This window comes from Plectropomus leopardus, chromosome 12, assembly GCF_026936395.1.
Source record: "Plectropomus leopardus strain MGB_pleo_1.0 chromosome 12, ASM2693639v1, whole genome shotgun sequence".
In the NCBI taxonomy this organism is placed as follows: Eukaryota; Metazoa; Chordata; class Actinopteri; order Perciformes; family Serranidae; genus Plectropomus; species Plectropomus leopardus.
This window is the reverse complement of record NC_142187.1, coordinates 35,796,989-35,812,500: the sequence shown is the minus strand read 5'-3', so window position 1 is coordinate 35,812,500 and position 15,512 is coordinate 35,796,989. Positions and strand designations below refer to the sequence as shown.

The following is a 15,512-nucleotide window of genomic DNA, read 5'->3' as shown; positions in this document are numbered from 1 at the left end:
TTGGTTTAAAATTATGATAACATTTTCTTTAATCTGGATTAAATCAGATTTTTTTCTTTAAATGTGGCTCTTCTGATAATCTGGTACTGAGGCTTGAGTTAGACTTTTCTTAGACAGAGTTTTCCTTTTTGTGATAATCTGTACATCCAGATTTAAAATGTGATGATAATATCTTCTACTCTAATCTGGATTAAGTTTTGTCTCATAATGTGTGTACAGTTTTAATTCCAGATGATATTCTGATGAGTCCAGGTTTTTTTTCTCAGAATCTGGATGAGACTGATTTTGGATTTAGTTTGTGATTTTATGTATTTCCTTTCCTAATCCCGCAGTACACTGCTAAATTTGACCGATCACTGCTCATAATCTGCTAATCTGTGTTGTTGTTGTTTTGTTTCAGGCTCCATGACAGCACGGATTATCCCTGGAGGCCGACCATCAGCCACGCCGACTTTCAGAAACTTCTCCACAATCTGACCGCCATCAAGATCCGCGGCACCTACAGCGAGAAGAGTACGCAACCGCACACACAACACGCACACAACACGCACAACACACACTAAAATACACACACACACACACAATACACACAACACACTAAAACACACACACTCAACACACACACACAAGACACACACACAACACACTAAAACACACACACACAACACACTAAAACACACACAACACACACAAGACACACACAACACACTAAAACACACACACAACACACTAAAATACACACACACACAACACACACAACACACACACACAACACACTAAAACACACACACACAACACACTAAAACACACACACAACACACACAAGACACACACAACACACTAAAACACACACACAACACACTAAAATACACACACACAACACACACAACACACACACACAACACACTAAAACACACACACACAACACACTAAAACACACACACAACACACACAAGACACACACAACACACTAAAACACACACAACACACTAAAACACACACACAACACACACAACACACAACACACTAAAACACACACACAACACACTAAAATACACACACACAACACACACAACACACACACACACAACACACTAAAACACACACACACACACAACACACTAAAACACACACACAACACACACAAGACACACACAACACACTAAAACACACACACAACACACTAAAACACACACACAACACACACAACACACTAAAACACACACACACAGACACACACGCACACAGACACACACGCACGCACACACACCCTGTATAAAGTCCCTCTTCAGTGAGAGCTCTCTCCCTCTCAGGTGCCGGTTACCTTGACGACGTCTCCTTGGTGACGGCGAGGCAGGGTCCAGGTGTCCCCGCCCGCTGGGTGGAGCGCTGCACCTGTCCTCAGGGTTACCACGGACAACACTGCGAGCAGTGCACTCTGGGATACCGCCGTGCCCGCCCGGAGCTCGGCGCCTTCAGCTCCTGCGAGCCCTGCAACTGCAACGGACACAGCGAGGCCTGCAACCCCGACACAGGTAACGCTTGTGATACTGGTCATACTGGTCATACTGGTTTACTGACCACTGCAAGGCCTTCAACCCCGACACAGGTAACACCGGTCATACTGGTTTTACTGGTTTTACTGGTTATTCTGTACATATTGGTTATACTGGTCATACTGGTTTACTCACCACTGTGAGGCCTTGAACCTCGACACAGGTAACACTGGTCATACTGGTTATACTGTTTTGTTTTATTTACTGGTTAGTTAACCAGTTTGTTTACTGGTTTTTCTGCAGTTTGTGTTTGTTTCCGTCATCAGCTGATTTTTAAAAACGAACCTCAGCGTTTTCGTCTGTCCGTGCAGGAGCGTGTGACTGCCGGGACAACACGGCCGGCCTGAGCTGCGAGCGCTGTAAGGACGGTTATTATGGCGACGCCACCCAGGGGACGCCCGCGGACTGTCAGCCGTGTCCCTGTCCAGCAGGAGCCACCTGCGCCGTCGTCCCCAAAACCAGAGAGGTGGTGTGCACCAATTGTCCCACCGGAACCACAGGTAAACCCCGACGGCGCCGAGCTGCCGCCGTCTGAGCTTAACCTTGAGTCCGCCTGATGCTAACTGCCGCCGCTTGTGTGCAGGTAAGCGCTGCGAGCTGTGCGACGACGGCTTCTTCGGCGACCCCCTGGGTCAGAGCGGCCCGGTGCGAGCCTGCCGCGCCTGCAAGTGCAGCGACAACATCGACCCCAACGCCGTCGGCAACTGCAACCGCGAGACCGGAGAGTGCCTCAAGTGCATCTACAACACCGACGGCTTCTTCTGCGACCGCTGCAAGGAGGGTTTCTACGGCAACGCCCTGGCAACCAACCCCGCCGACAAGTGCAAACGTAAGAGCGAGCTTCCCGAATTCACCTGTCGACACGTGATCTCCACCAGCTGATTTACCAGTCAATCTCTCTGTCTGTGTGTGTGTGTGTGTGTGTGTGTGTGTGTGTGTGTGTGTGTGTGTGTGTGTGTGTCTGTCTGTCTCTGTCTCTCTGTGTGTCTCTGTCTCTGTGTTTGTGTGTGTCTGTCTCTGTCTGTGTGTGTGTGTGTGTGTGTGTGTGTGTGTATCTGTCTCTGTCTCTCTGTGTGTGTCTGTCTGTGTGTGTGTGTGTGTGTGTGTGTGTGTGTATCTGTCTCTGTCTCTCTGTGTGTCTTTGTCTCTGTGTGTGTGTGTGTGTGTGTGTGTCTGTCTCTGTCTGTGTGTCTCTGTCTCTCTGTGTGTGTGTGTCTCTGTGTGTGTGTGTGTGTGTGTGTGTGTGTGTGTGTGTCCTCAGCATGCTCCTGCTCTCCTCTGGGGACGGTGGGACGTCAGACGTCCTGCTCTCAGGTCACCGGTCAGTGTCAGTGTCTCCCTAACGTGGCGGAGCGTGACTGCAGCGCCTGTGAGCCCGGCTTCTTCAACCTGCAGAGCGCCAACGGCTGCGAACGGTAAGTTCGCCTCCGCTGACGCCGCGGTGACATCACAGCCACGCGTTTCTGGCTGGCTCCGCCTCTGACGCGTCCTCTCATTGGCCGTCTCTCCTCAGGTGCAACTGCAACCCGATTGGCTCCACCAACGGGCAGTGTGACATCACCACGGGACAGTGCGAGTGCCAGCCCGGCGTCACGGGGCTGCACTGCGAGCGCTGCGAGGGCAACTTCTTCGGCTTCAGCTCGTCGGGATGCAAACGTGAGCGCTGTGACATCACTGATGATGTAATAATGATGATGATGATGATGATGATGACACCTCAGGGTGTGTTTACTGACCTGTGTGTGTGTGTGTGTGTGTCTGTGTGTGTGTGTGTGTGTGTGTGTGTGTGTGTGTGTGTGTGTGTGTGTGTGTGTGTGTGTGTCTGTGTGTGTGTGTGTGTGTGTCTGTGTGTGTGTGTGTGTGTGTGTGTGTGTGTGCAGCCTGTGACTGTGACCCTGAGGGCTCTCAGTCGGGTCAGTGTAAGGAGGACGGGCGCTGCGAGTGTCGTCCCGGCTTCGTGGGTGCGCGCTGCGACATGTGCGAGGAGAACTACTTTTACAACCGCTCGGCTCCGGGCTGCCAGCAGTGTCCGTCCTGCTACAGCCTGGTCAGGGACAAGGTGAGGACGCACACTAAGGACACGCAGGGGGGACGCACACTGGTGTGTCTGCACGGAGATAGATCATGGGTTTCGTGTGTGTGTGCGTGTGCGTGTGCGTGCGTGTGTGTGTGTGTGTGTGTCCAGGTGAACCAGCAGAGGCAGAAGCTGCACGACCTGCAGACGCTGATCGATAACCTCGGCTCGGGGCAGGACACCGTCAGCGACAAGGCCTTCGAGGACCGTCTGCAGGAGGCCGAGAGAGCCATCATGGAGCTGCTGGAGGAGGCGCAGAGCAGCAAAGGTGACGCGTCATCGACCGAAATACCGACAGCTCACCGAGTTTCAAACTAAGACGAAGCCCCGAAAGTCCCGATTGCCGAGATTGTCTTTGTCACAAGATAAAAAAATGTCACCTGGAGGTCAGAGGATCGTCCTCTTGTCCCCATGGTCCTCCGTCCCTTCACATAAACGAACACGGTGTGTAAGTGAACTGTGAAGGTAATCTTTGAATCAAAAAAAAAAAAACAGGTAGGATGCCTCTCAACGAGGGGAAAGCCAAAAAGTCCCCCCAAAAAAGTCCTTTTTTTTCCATTAAAAGTCGGTAAAGGGTAAAAAAAGAAAATGAAATAAATACATAATGGCCAAATTTAAAAATTGCTGGGAAAAAAAACAACAACAAAAAAGAAAAACATTTAAACATTTAGAAAGAAATGTATGTTTGTTTTTTCTTTAAAAATCATCAAATGGTATGAAGAAAAAAAATGCCAAAATTGTTTCTTTCAAAATTGCCAAAAATATATGAGCAAAACAAACTAACAAAAGGTTTTTTAAGGAAAACAAAAATCAACGTTTTTTGATTTAAGATTATAAAAAAAAACAAATTTAAAGGAAAAAAATGCTATTTTTTATATAAATTATCCCCAACTTTTTCTCAAAAATGTTTAAAGAAAAAAAATGTAGTTTTTCTTGTAAAATAATTTTTAAAAAGTTTTCCTAAAAAATCACCAAAGTATTAAAAAATGAATAAATAAATTTAATATCAAAAATATCACACGCTAGCGCGCTCGTTTGTGACGTCATTAAAACCAATGAACCTGACTGACCTTTGACCTCTGACCCCCCAGACGTGGACCGCGGTCTGCTGGACCGCCTCAACAACATCAACGGCACGCTGACCACGCAGTGGAACCGGCTGCAGAACATCCGCAACACGGTGGACGACACCGGCACGCAGGCCGACCGTGCCCGCCACCGAGTCCGAGACGCCGAGAACCTGATCGACCGCGCGCAGCAGGAGCTGGACAAGGCCAAGGACGCCATCAGCAAAGTGGTGAGTGACGGCGCCGCTGTTGGGACAGACATCAGACACGAACCACTCAGAACGCGAGAGCGTCTTAACGGACTCGTCTCTCTGCAGGACATCAAACCCCCGAGCGGCACCGGAGACCCCAACAACATGACGCTGCTCGCCGAGGAGGCGCGGACGCTGGCGGACAAGTAAGACCGCAGACTGGAGGACAGGGACGCTCAACCTGCTGTGATTAGGGGACACAAAAGGACACGAGGGCCTGTCTCAGCAGCCCCAAACATGTTACTAAGATTTTTCTTTAATTTTAGGACAATTTTTAAGATTTCAGAACATTTCCAGGATTTTAAGATGATTGTAGGATTTTAGGACGTTTCAAGGAATTTAGGATATTTCTAGGATTTTAAGACTAGGATATCTAGGATCTGATCTAGGATATGAAGATAATCTTAAGATTTCGGGACATTTCTTGAATTTTAGGACAATTCTAGGATTTCAGGACATTTCGAGGAATTTAGGACATTTCTAAGATGTTGAGACGCATCTTGGATTTTGGGGCGTTTCTAGGCTTTTGAGACATTTGTAGTATTTTAGGATGTTTCTAGGATTTGAAGATGATTCTACAATTGTAGGACATTTCTAGGAATTTAGGACATCAGTGTCTCAGCTGTGTCCTCTGTGGGAGATCCTCCTCTGGCTCTTTTTTTGATCAACAAGCTCAGTTTTGATGCTGTTTTATGTCTCTGACACCTGATGGAGACTAAAGGACAAAAACTGTTTACAGATTCAATCACTGTATTCTTATTGCTATTAGAAACTGGTCGAGGGCCGTGGGGGTCCTATCAGGGGTCCTATCAGGGGTCCTATCAGGGGTCCTATCAGGGTCCTATCAGGGGTCCTATCAGGGGTCCTATCAGGGGCCTATCAGGGGTCCTATCAGGGGCCTATCAGGGGCCAGATTTGGTACCGGTGCCCGACTCTAACTCTGTTTTTCGTTGTGCTGAAGTGAATTTCAGCTTGTTGGCGATATTTTAATGTTTCCTGAGACAAAGACTTCAGACTGAATCCCGTCTGTGAGCGAGGAGACGAGTCGTCTCACGTCTGATTGACGTCTCACTCACGTCTCCGCTCTGACTCTCTCTGCCGTGTGTCTCCGCTTCTCTCAGGCACAAGATGGACGCCGACCAGATCGAGAAGATTGCCAAAGACGCCAACGACACGTCGACCAAAGCGTACAACCTGCTGCTGAAGACTCTGGATGGGGAAGGCCGCACGAGTCAAGAGATCGACGAGCTCAACAAGAAGTAGGTCCCAGCGCCGCGTCCGCCGTGACCTCGCCCGTAATTGTGTTCATGAATGTTTCTCACGCCGGCTCTGGCTGTCGCGTTCAGGTACAACGAGGCCAAGGAGCTCGCCAAGAGCCTGGAGAAACAGGCCAACAAGGTGCAGGCCGAGGCCGAGGACGCCGGGAACAAGGCCCTGAAGATCTTCGCCAACCTGACGAGCATCCCGCCGCTGGACACCAAAGCTCTAGAGGTGACCTCACGTGCCTCACACAGGAAGTGATGTAACGTCGTAGATTTCCCGGATGACCGAGCGATCTTTGTGTCTTTCAGGACGAAGCCAGTAAGATCAAGAAGGAGGCGTCAGATCTCGACAAGCTCATTGACAAGACGGAGAAGGAGTACAACGACCTGAGAGACGACCTGAAGGGCAAAGAGCAGGAAGTGCGCAAACTGCTGGAGAAAGGCAGGAGTGAGCAGCAGGTACGTCCCACTGCGGGACGGCTGCGTCCCACTGCGGGACGGCTGCGTCCTCGCCAAAATGTCTTCTTGAAAAATCGGCAAACATTTTCTTAAGAAAAAGAAAAAAATCACCAAAATATTTTCTTGAAAAGAAATTTTAAGAAAAGAAAATTGCAAAAAAATCTCAAAGAAAAATCCAAAACATTGTCTTGCAAAATTGCCAAATTTATATACATATATATGTATGTATATATATATATATATATATATATATATATATATATAAAAATAACTAAAAATGTTTTAATCAAAAATAAAATCACCAAAATGTTTTCATGAAATTTTTTTTAAAGTATCCTCACATCAGTGACAGCAGAGATGTTGTGTTAAGATGTGTTTTGTTGTTGTTGACGTCTGCCTTCCTGTTTCCTGTTTCCTGTTTCCTGTCTCAGACCGCAGATCAGCTGTTGGCCCGAGCGGACGCCGCCAAAGCTCTGGCCGAGGAGGCGGCCAAGAAAGGACAGTCCACCTTCAGAGAGGCCGAGACCATCCTGGACAACCTCAGAGGTCTGTCTCTCTGTCTGTCTCTCTGTCCCACCATCTGTCTGTCTGTCTCTGTCTGTCTGTCCATCTGTCTGTCTCTGTCTCCGTCCCTCCGTCCCTGTTTGTCTGTCTGTCTCTGTCCATCCGTCATTCTGTCTATGTCTGTCTTTCTGTCCATTTGTCTCTCTCTGTCTGTCTGTCCGTTTTTATGTCTGTCGCTGTTGGTCTGTCTGTCTCTGTCTTTGTCATCCGTCCGTCCGTCCGTCCGTCCGTCCGTCTGTCCCTGTTTGTCTGTCCCTGTTTGTCTGTCTCTGTCTTTAATTCTGTGCACAACACATCTAAGTTTGTGGATCAGAAGAATCAAAACTATTCACCTTAAAATCCCTTTAATGTCCCCATTAATATTAATTATGTAATTAGAATATTTTATTGATATTTTAAGGGATAATTCATGAATTTGAATATAGAGTTTTTAGATGTAATTTTAAAATTGAATGTTGAAATTCACTACAAATTTGTCATGAACAGTTAAAAATCAACAGAAATGATTTTAAGGGGTTTAGTTTTTCGAATGAGTGGATAAGTTAAGAGGTTTCTTAGTTAAACACCATGTTATAAGTTAAGGTGTTTGTGTGTTTTCAGGGGATATTTAAGGATTAATTAAGGAGATTTTTTGTGTTAATGGTGACTCTGATTTTGTGGTGTCATCGGTTTTTTTTCGTACGTAACTTCCTGCAGACTTTGACAAGAGGGTCAACGATAACAAGACCGCCGCCGAGGACGCTCTGAAGAAGATCCCCGCCATCAACGCCACCATCATGGCCGCCAACCATAAGACCAAGCAGGCGGAGGCGGCGCTCGGTAACGCGGCGGCTGATGCCCGAGAGGCCAAGACCAAGGCGGAGGAGGCGGAGAAGATCGCCGGCAACGTGCAGAAGGTACAACGGGAAGCGACCCGCTGCCTGCGGGGTTAAAATCTGTCGAATAGGTGTGTGAACGCCTCCTGTGTGTCCCCTCAGGGCTCAGCCAAGACCAAGGAGGACGCAGAGAAGGCGCTCCAGGACACCACCAAGCTGGACAACGAGGTGAGCGACATGATGGAGCAGCTGGACGCCGCCGAGCTGGAGCTGGCCAGGAAGAAGGCGGAGGCCGACCAGGACATGATGATGGCTGGAATGGTACGATCCACTTCACTCCACGGACATCTGCCGAGTCCGTTTCTGTGTGGTCAACACTGTTTACTCTCCCACAGGCGTCAGACAACGCCAAGGAGGCTGAGGACAACGCCCGCAAGGCCAAGAGCGCCGTGAAGCTGGTCCTGAACAACATCACCGCCCTGCTGGATCAGCTGGGTAAGAACAGACGCGCTCAGCTCCGAAAGTCTCAGCCAGAGTTTGTACCACATGACGCAGATTTTACAGACAAATACCAGAGTCCAACCTACGGTCAGTGTGCAGCCGCGTGAACGCTGACAGTCTTCATAACGAGGAAATTTGACTCGTCTACAGGACGAAGAAAATACAACAAACAGAGAGTCTCATCTACCGGAGAGCGTCTGCTTTTATTTTACACTTCAGAATAGTGACGCTGCGGCGTTTGACCCAAAAACACCTCTGATTTCAGCCCAATAAGAGTCGCTCCAACTGATAATAAAAATGGTAAATAGATAAATATATATATATATATATATATTAGGGCTGTCACTCGATTGAAATATTTAGTCGTAAATTAACCACACATTTTGTATCTGTTCTAAATGTACCTTAAAGGGTTATTTTAAGGTACATTTAGAGTTTTTTGTACTCTTCTTAATATGGGAGTGGACAAATATGCTCGCTTTATGCAATTTTACATTTATTATTATTGCAACAATCCAGAACAATGACAGTTACTCTCCAGAATGACTTCAAAGGTATATATATATATATATATATAGTATATAGTATATATATATATATATATATATATATATATTTTTTTTATTTATTTATAGTATATAGTATATATACACACACACACTTATATGCACACACCTTTGAAGTTTTGAATGAATCTCTTCATGAATTCACTTTCTTCAGTTGATCCCAGTAATTATAACTTTAACTATCTGTGAGTCTTTTCTTTAGGAGTACATATATACAGACAGAACGTCTGTTATTACAGTTATTATTGCTTATATTTCATTTTTTATTGCTTCTTTTTCTTCAGAAGTATGAAGATGTATGCAGAATTTTCCACCATTTACGTCTCCTCTAATTTATTTTTTATTTTATTTTATGTCTTTCCCACTTAGATATTAAAAACAGCTGTGTTGCGTAATGGACAACAATTTTAATTCCAATTAAAAAATTGAAATAAAAAAACAGAAACAAATCTTCAAAAGTTTATAAAACTGAACTAGTTTAAATCCTTTTTGGATTATGGATGTCATTGGCAACAGTTTTTGTCATTTTGTGCTAAAACTAAACAGAAATGTTTCGAGCAGATCAATCAGAGCGATCAGGTGATCAGATTCTGATCGGCTCGGATTGATTACGGAGGCGTCAGCCGGTCTGAAGTGGTCTGTCATCTCCTCTGTCACCAGGAAACCTCGACAAGGTGGACCTGAGCAAACTGAACCAGATCGACGAGTCCCTGAAGAGGGCCAAGGGCAAGATGGGCGACAGCGAGCTGGACAGGAAGCTGACGGAGCTGACCGATGTGGCGCGGAGTCAGGAGGACATGATCAACGAGTACGACCGGCAGATCCGCGAGATCCGCGCCGACATCGCCAACCTCAACGACATCAAGAACACGTTACCAGACGGCTGCTTCAACACGCCGTCTCTGGAGAGGCCTTAACCCCGCCCTCCTCGTCCTCCAGCTCTCCGCCTTCACATCTAACACTCCGGCGAACACGCCAAATTTTACCAAAACAGTTTGTTTTTTTTTTTTTCTCAGATTTTTGTCTTTGAAGCCAATATTTCAAGCCACGTTCACGGTTTTTAACAGAAGAGAAGCAGCTGTTTTCGTCTTTAGTCCTTGTTGCGGAGACGCAGTAACGTGGTTACGGTCGAATGAACTAAGCGGCGCGGAGAAGCCGTGTAGAGAGCCGGAAGAGCCTCGTAGAGAAACCAGAACCACAAACCCGACGTGACTGCACCCGTCTGCTCAGACAGGAAGTTCCTCTCACCTCCGGGAGTGTCCGCTCCTATTACCCATCATGCCCGGGGACACGCCTGCTACTTTTACAGTTTTCAGCCAGCTGAATGTACGGCTGCACGCAGCCAGAGCGCCGCCATCCGAGCGCTCTGTCGTTGTTTTTGATTTGTTTTTCATATTTACAGCAGAAACCACACAGTGAAGGAACCCTCTCTTTTCTTCCAAAGCTTCGTCCCTGACACACACACACGCACACAACCACACACACACACACACTGACACACACTGACACAGCAGAGGAAAAGTGTTTCACTTCTCCTTTCTTCAACAGTATTTTCACCTTCAGTGGGTTCTGTTGTCGAGCTAAGCCACGCCCACTCTGCTGGCGAGAAATTTCTGAATTTCCGAAAAAAATCCATTTTTAAATCTTGCGTGCAAAAGAAAAATAACTTGCTTGTTCCTCCGTGTTACGGATCCTTTGGTTAGAAGATATTGTCTCGTATGCAAAAGATTATAATGACTCTTGTGGGAACAAAATCATAACGTACACTTGCAGATTTTAATTTGTTCGTGCAAGAAATACTTGTGGGAACAAAATAAGTGGATGTCATGTTCCCACAAGGTCCGTATTGTTCCATGAGCTGTAATCTTGTTTGCTCATGATATGGATCTTTTACAAGCACGTGTGCACACAACACATGCATCTTGTGGGAACAAAATAACATTCATGCACCAGATCTTTAATTGTTCCCACAAGAACTTCCATCTTGTTTCATAGCTTTCTTTATATCCTGAGCAAGATCATTCTGTGTGCGTCACAGTCATTCCCACGTAACATCAATCTCCGTTTATAGCCTCAAGTTTTGTCTCGTACGTTCAAGACGTTGAATTGTTCCCTGAACGTATGGATCTTGTGGTAACAACATGTGTGAATATCTTGTTCCCTCCACATTCACATCATTCTGTGCACAAGTTAAAACATTGTTCCCACATGATATGGATGTCGGTTCAGAGGCACAGATTATTGCGTCGTACACAATTGAATTGTTCCCACAACATTTGGATCTTGTCCACAACATCCATATGTTGTTTCCTATCATGCCTGAGATCCGTTAACATTCTCTGAAGGTATCTTGTTCCCTCATGATATGAATCTCAGATTAGAGTTTCAAGTTTTTGTCTTGTGTACGTGAGATATTGAATTGTTCCCACAACATGTGTGTCTTGTGGGAACAAGATTGACCCTTGTACATGGAGGCTATTAACTTGTATGTACAAGATGCGGATGCTGTGGGAACAATATGAGTCAATATCCTGTTTCCACATGATTTAGATCATTGGTCAGAGTTACAAGTTACTATCTTGTGTTCATGCGATACCAAATTGTTCCCACAACATTTGGATCTTGTGGGAACAAAATAGTAACTGGTACATGCAAGACAAACTGGCATCTTGTTCCCACAAGGTGCGCATCTTTTACGATTGGAAGATAATCTCTTATTAACTTATGAACTTGTTCCCACATAGTATGGAGAGTTTTAATGTATTGTTGTTTAAACGCAAATGATTAAATTGCACCCATAACATTTCTATCTTCTGGGAACAAGATAGTAACTTGTACGTAAAGAATATTAACTTGTTTGCACAATATATGAATATTTTGAGAACTAGATAAGAAAATATTGTGCAGGCAGTTTAATAACGTGTTTAATGTGATATTTGTGTTTGGTTTACAAGATATTATTTTCTATGCAGATGATTTTATCTTATGCGCCAAGTTACGAATCTGTTCCCTGAAGAAATGGATGTCATCTTGGGGCTGGAGTTGCCAGTTGTTGACTCGTGCATGTGTGATATTCGCAACTTGTTGCACATCAAGCGCACACGAGATAAAACCCAAATCTTTCGGGACGTCAGCGGCTCTGTCGGCGCGTCTCTAAATCAGCTCTGACATTTCTCACCGTGGTCAAACGCCATTTTGTGTCCTGATGTTTTAACACTACAAACGCTTTCTGTCTGTCCTCCCAGAAGTCGCTGCTTTTCACTGGTGTTTTTTTTTGTTTTTTACCCGTCACACATTAACATTTTCTTCCAGGCTAAATCCAACACTATGCAACTTTGTACATTTTGCGTAGCGAGAATTTTATCTGATACACTGGTGCTAATAATTATTTCAAATGTTATATTTTTGTGTGAATGTTTTTTATTATGACATAGAGTGAGGAATTTGTTATTTGTGTAAATATATGCTTAAATGATTCAGGACTGGCTGATTGAAAGAAATAAAACTCCACCGCGCAAACAGCCACATTATCACAATCAATCAACTGAAACCTCCAGGTTAAATATATATAAATATCTATGATAACGTCTGTGGTATGTTATTATTATAATATGCTTGCTTGTATACACGGCTCAGTGTTGCTGCCTCATAGCGATGCCAATATTTCATTTGTGTTTTATTGATTCTCTGTGAGTTTTCACAAGTTAATTCAACCTAACTGAATATGTTTGTTTATTTGTTTGACCTATCAGGACACCACCAGTCATCGTACTGAATTTATCGGCTCGACGTCATGGAGATAACGAGCCCGCTCACACGTTGCCACAGTAGTTAACTGTTTTTAATTAGTGTTTCGTGCCTTAATATAAAGTTTGGTTGTAATCACAGTCCCAGCGAGGGGCATCCACGTTTTTATCTCACAAAAATGTCCTCATCGTTTCGTTCCCTCACGCCATCTCCCCTTGTCGGTACTGAAGCAGGGTTTTTTAAATTTTAAATTTTTTTTTAATTCAGGTCCTGAACAGAGCAAAAACACACAAAATAATCTCTACCAGCAGCTTCTGCAGATAAAATCTGATAAAATCTAAAAAGTGTTTTATCTGACTGGTGAGAGCAAATCTGAAAAGCTGAGCAGGAGAACTGGACTCTTCCTGATTGTTTTTGTCATTTTATTTTCCTCCCTCCATCCAGACGGCCGCTCTGCAGGACGCGCAGCTCACACACACACACACGCCATGTATAAACAGTATTTTAAGTTATAATGTACCAGTTATTTGTATTGTAACCCTGTTGTCTTAGACGGTGAAGTGTGTGTGCTGCTCAGCCTGCAGGACGCCTCTGCACTGTTTTTACTCTGTGGAGACGACGCCATGTTTCCAGCCCTGTGAGGACCTGAGTGAACCCTGTCTGTCCCCACATGCCTGTAAATCCAAACTTAACATTTCAATAATAAAAAGTTACTACAGGAACCTCTGTGTGTGTGTGTGTGTGTAATCGATCGCTGTCACTTCATGTGCTGGATTCAAAGTTTACGGCAGCTGCCTCGACCCGACTGAGTGTCATTAAACACAAATATTTTACAGCTGAAAACTTTCACTCAGACTCTGAGATGCAGCTTCAATATGAAATGAGGAGACGGAGACAGTCGTCTTCCAGGAATCAGCCCTCCTGCTGCTCCTCCTGCTGCTGCTCCTGCTGCTGCTCCTGCTGCTGCTCCTCCTGCTGCTCCTGCTGCTGCTCCTCCTGCTGCTCCTGCTGCTGCTCCTGCTGTTGCTCCTCCTGCTCTCAGACACAGCAGCTTGCTCTGGTCAGGGTTGCCAAATGTACAATAAGCATTTGTACGACAATTTTGCTCTCTGTATGATGCATGATTAATAATTCCAAAATTGCTGTGGCATCTGGTGGCAGCTACAGGCACACTGAGGCAGACAGAGGCACACAGAGGCAGACAGAGGCACACAGAGGCAGACAGAGGCACACAGAGGCAGATAGAGGCACACAGAGGCAGACAGAGGCAGATAGAGGCACACAGAGGCAGACAGAGGCAGATAGAGGCACACTGACATCCTCTGGCATTGGGACACTGATGCAGCTTTGGCAGACAGCGAGCCTCTCAGGCATACTTGCAGCAGTGTGTACCAGCTGCAGCATCCTATGGCGCTCTGTAAGCATCTTGGCACTAGCAGGACAAATACTTGAATTTATTTCATTATTAGAGAGTTATTTAATATTCTTATTTTTATATTTTTCATATGCTCACTTTGGTTACAGAGACATGTAAATCGCAAAAGACTGTCAAACAAGGTATTAATATCATTGAATTATTTTTATTTGGTTATTTTTGTAAATTCAAATGTGTGTGGTGACTGTTAATCAGCCAGATGTCAAGGCACCGGAGGCCAAACGCCAGTAACATTTCTGATGTGTAGAAGTATTAAAATATTTCCCACTTCACTCAAACTTTAGTTAAAACAGTGTGCTTTATCCCCTCTGTCACCTCATCGGATATTGACATTAAAAAAAATCCCGCTGAATCTGATTTAGGGCAGTTGACCTGTTGTGCAGACAGCAAATTTGTCCCCGAGCTCGCTGACAGTGGGTGGATAAGGGCGTGTCCTTACTGCCGAGCCAGTACCGCTGGTATGCCGCATGGTGGCGCTACGAGATGCCAGGAGCTGCCACAGCAAGATGCCACTGATTGCCACAGCCTGCCAGTGCCACTAGAGGGATCCCGCTGCTGCTGGTCACCTGCGCTCCTGCTGAAGCCCTTGAGCAACTGGCTCTGCGGCTCTATTTTCCAGCACGAGACATCAGCTGGTCTGTAAACTGTCACCATCAGCTGGTCTGCTGGGAGCGAGTGATATGGATTTTTAAATAATTAATTAATTAATAATAAGTTTTTGATATTTTTTCTTTAAACATACACATATATTTTTTTCTTTCTTTTTTTGTGATTTAAAAAAATAGCGATTTCATTTCCATCACAATTTTTAGTGATGGGCATGCTTTCCAAACCTGGTGACCCCGCAAAATTTTTAAACTCGCCAAAATTATACCAGTTATAAAAGCCAGAGACTGTAAAAACAAGAAATTATCGTTGAATTTTTAAATTTCCGACAGAACACATCAGGTGTAAGGAACACTTCATGCATTTTCTCAGAGTCTCACTGAACCATGGATGTGTTATGGTGACTCTGAACACGCATATTTGATGTTTAGTTAAATATCCTAAAGTTTGTGTTTTGATTGCAAAAAAAAAACCGTAGCAGCAGCGGGGCTCCGCAGCCTGTTTGTGTTGTCGTTGATTCCAGCGCGGTAGCGCCCCCTTAAGAGGGCCCCGCCCCTCTGTGACGCCACGTTGCGGCCAACGGAAGTTTTCAAATCTCAGAAGCGAGCT

The 15,512-nt window shown here is 45.3% G+C and overlaps 1 protein-coding gene across 2 annotated transcripts in view; it reads left to right on the top strand.

Annotated features, from left to right (window-relative positions):
- The window catches only part of lamc1 (laminin, gamma 1), a 68,860-nt gene extending 55,276 nt beyond the window's left edge, over nucleotides 1-13,584 (top strand). For both annotated transcript variants that reach the window (XM_088086000.1, XM_088086001.1), the window contains 18 exons: nucleotides 401-513; nucleotides 1,314-1,535; nucleotides 1,868-2,056; nucleotides 2,140-2,385; nucleotides 2,818-2,971; nucleotides 3,070-3,212; nucleotides 3,437-3,615; nucleotides 3,742-3,898; nucleotides 4,722-4,927; nucleotides 5,015-5,094; nucleotides 6,070-6,207; nucleotides 6,295-6,439; nucleotides 6,520-6,669; nucleotides 7,101-7,215; nucleotides 7,930-8,129; nucleotides 8,211-8,369; nucleotides 8,444-8,543; nucleotides 9,776-13,584. In XM_088086000.1, coding sequence (XP_087942126.1) covers nucleotides 401-513; nucleotides 1,314-1,535; nucleotides 1,868-2,056; nucleotides 2,140-2,385; nucleotides 2,818-2,971; nucleotides 3,070-3,212; nucleotides 3,437-3,615; nucleotides 3,742-3,898; nucleotides 4,722-4,927; nucleotides 5,015-5,094; nucleotides 6,070-6,207; nucleotides 6,295-6,439; nucleotides 6,520-6,669; nucleotides 7,101-7,215; nucleotides 7,930-8,129; nucleotides 8,211-8,369; nucleotides 8,444-8,543; nucleotides 9,776-10,032 — 2,953 coding nt within the window. In that variant the 3' untranslated portion in view covers nucleotides 10,033-13,584. The remainder of the gene's footprint in view (nucleotides 1-400; nucleotides 514-1,313; nucleotides 1,536-1,867; nucleotides 2,057-2,139; nucleotides 2,386-2,817; nucleotides 2,972-3,069; nucleotides 3,213-3,436; nucleotides 3,616-3,741; nucleotides 3,899-4,721; nucleotides 4,928-5,014; nucleotides 5,095-6,069; nucleotides 6,208-6,294; nucleotides 6,440-6,519; nucleotides 6,670-7,100; nucleotides 7,216-7,929; nucleotides 8,130-8,210; nucleotides 8,370-8,443; nucleotides 8,544-9,775) is intronic.
- The last annotated feature ends 1,928 nt before the right edge of the window (nucleotides 13,585-15,512 follow it).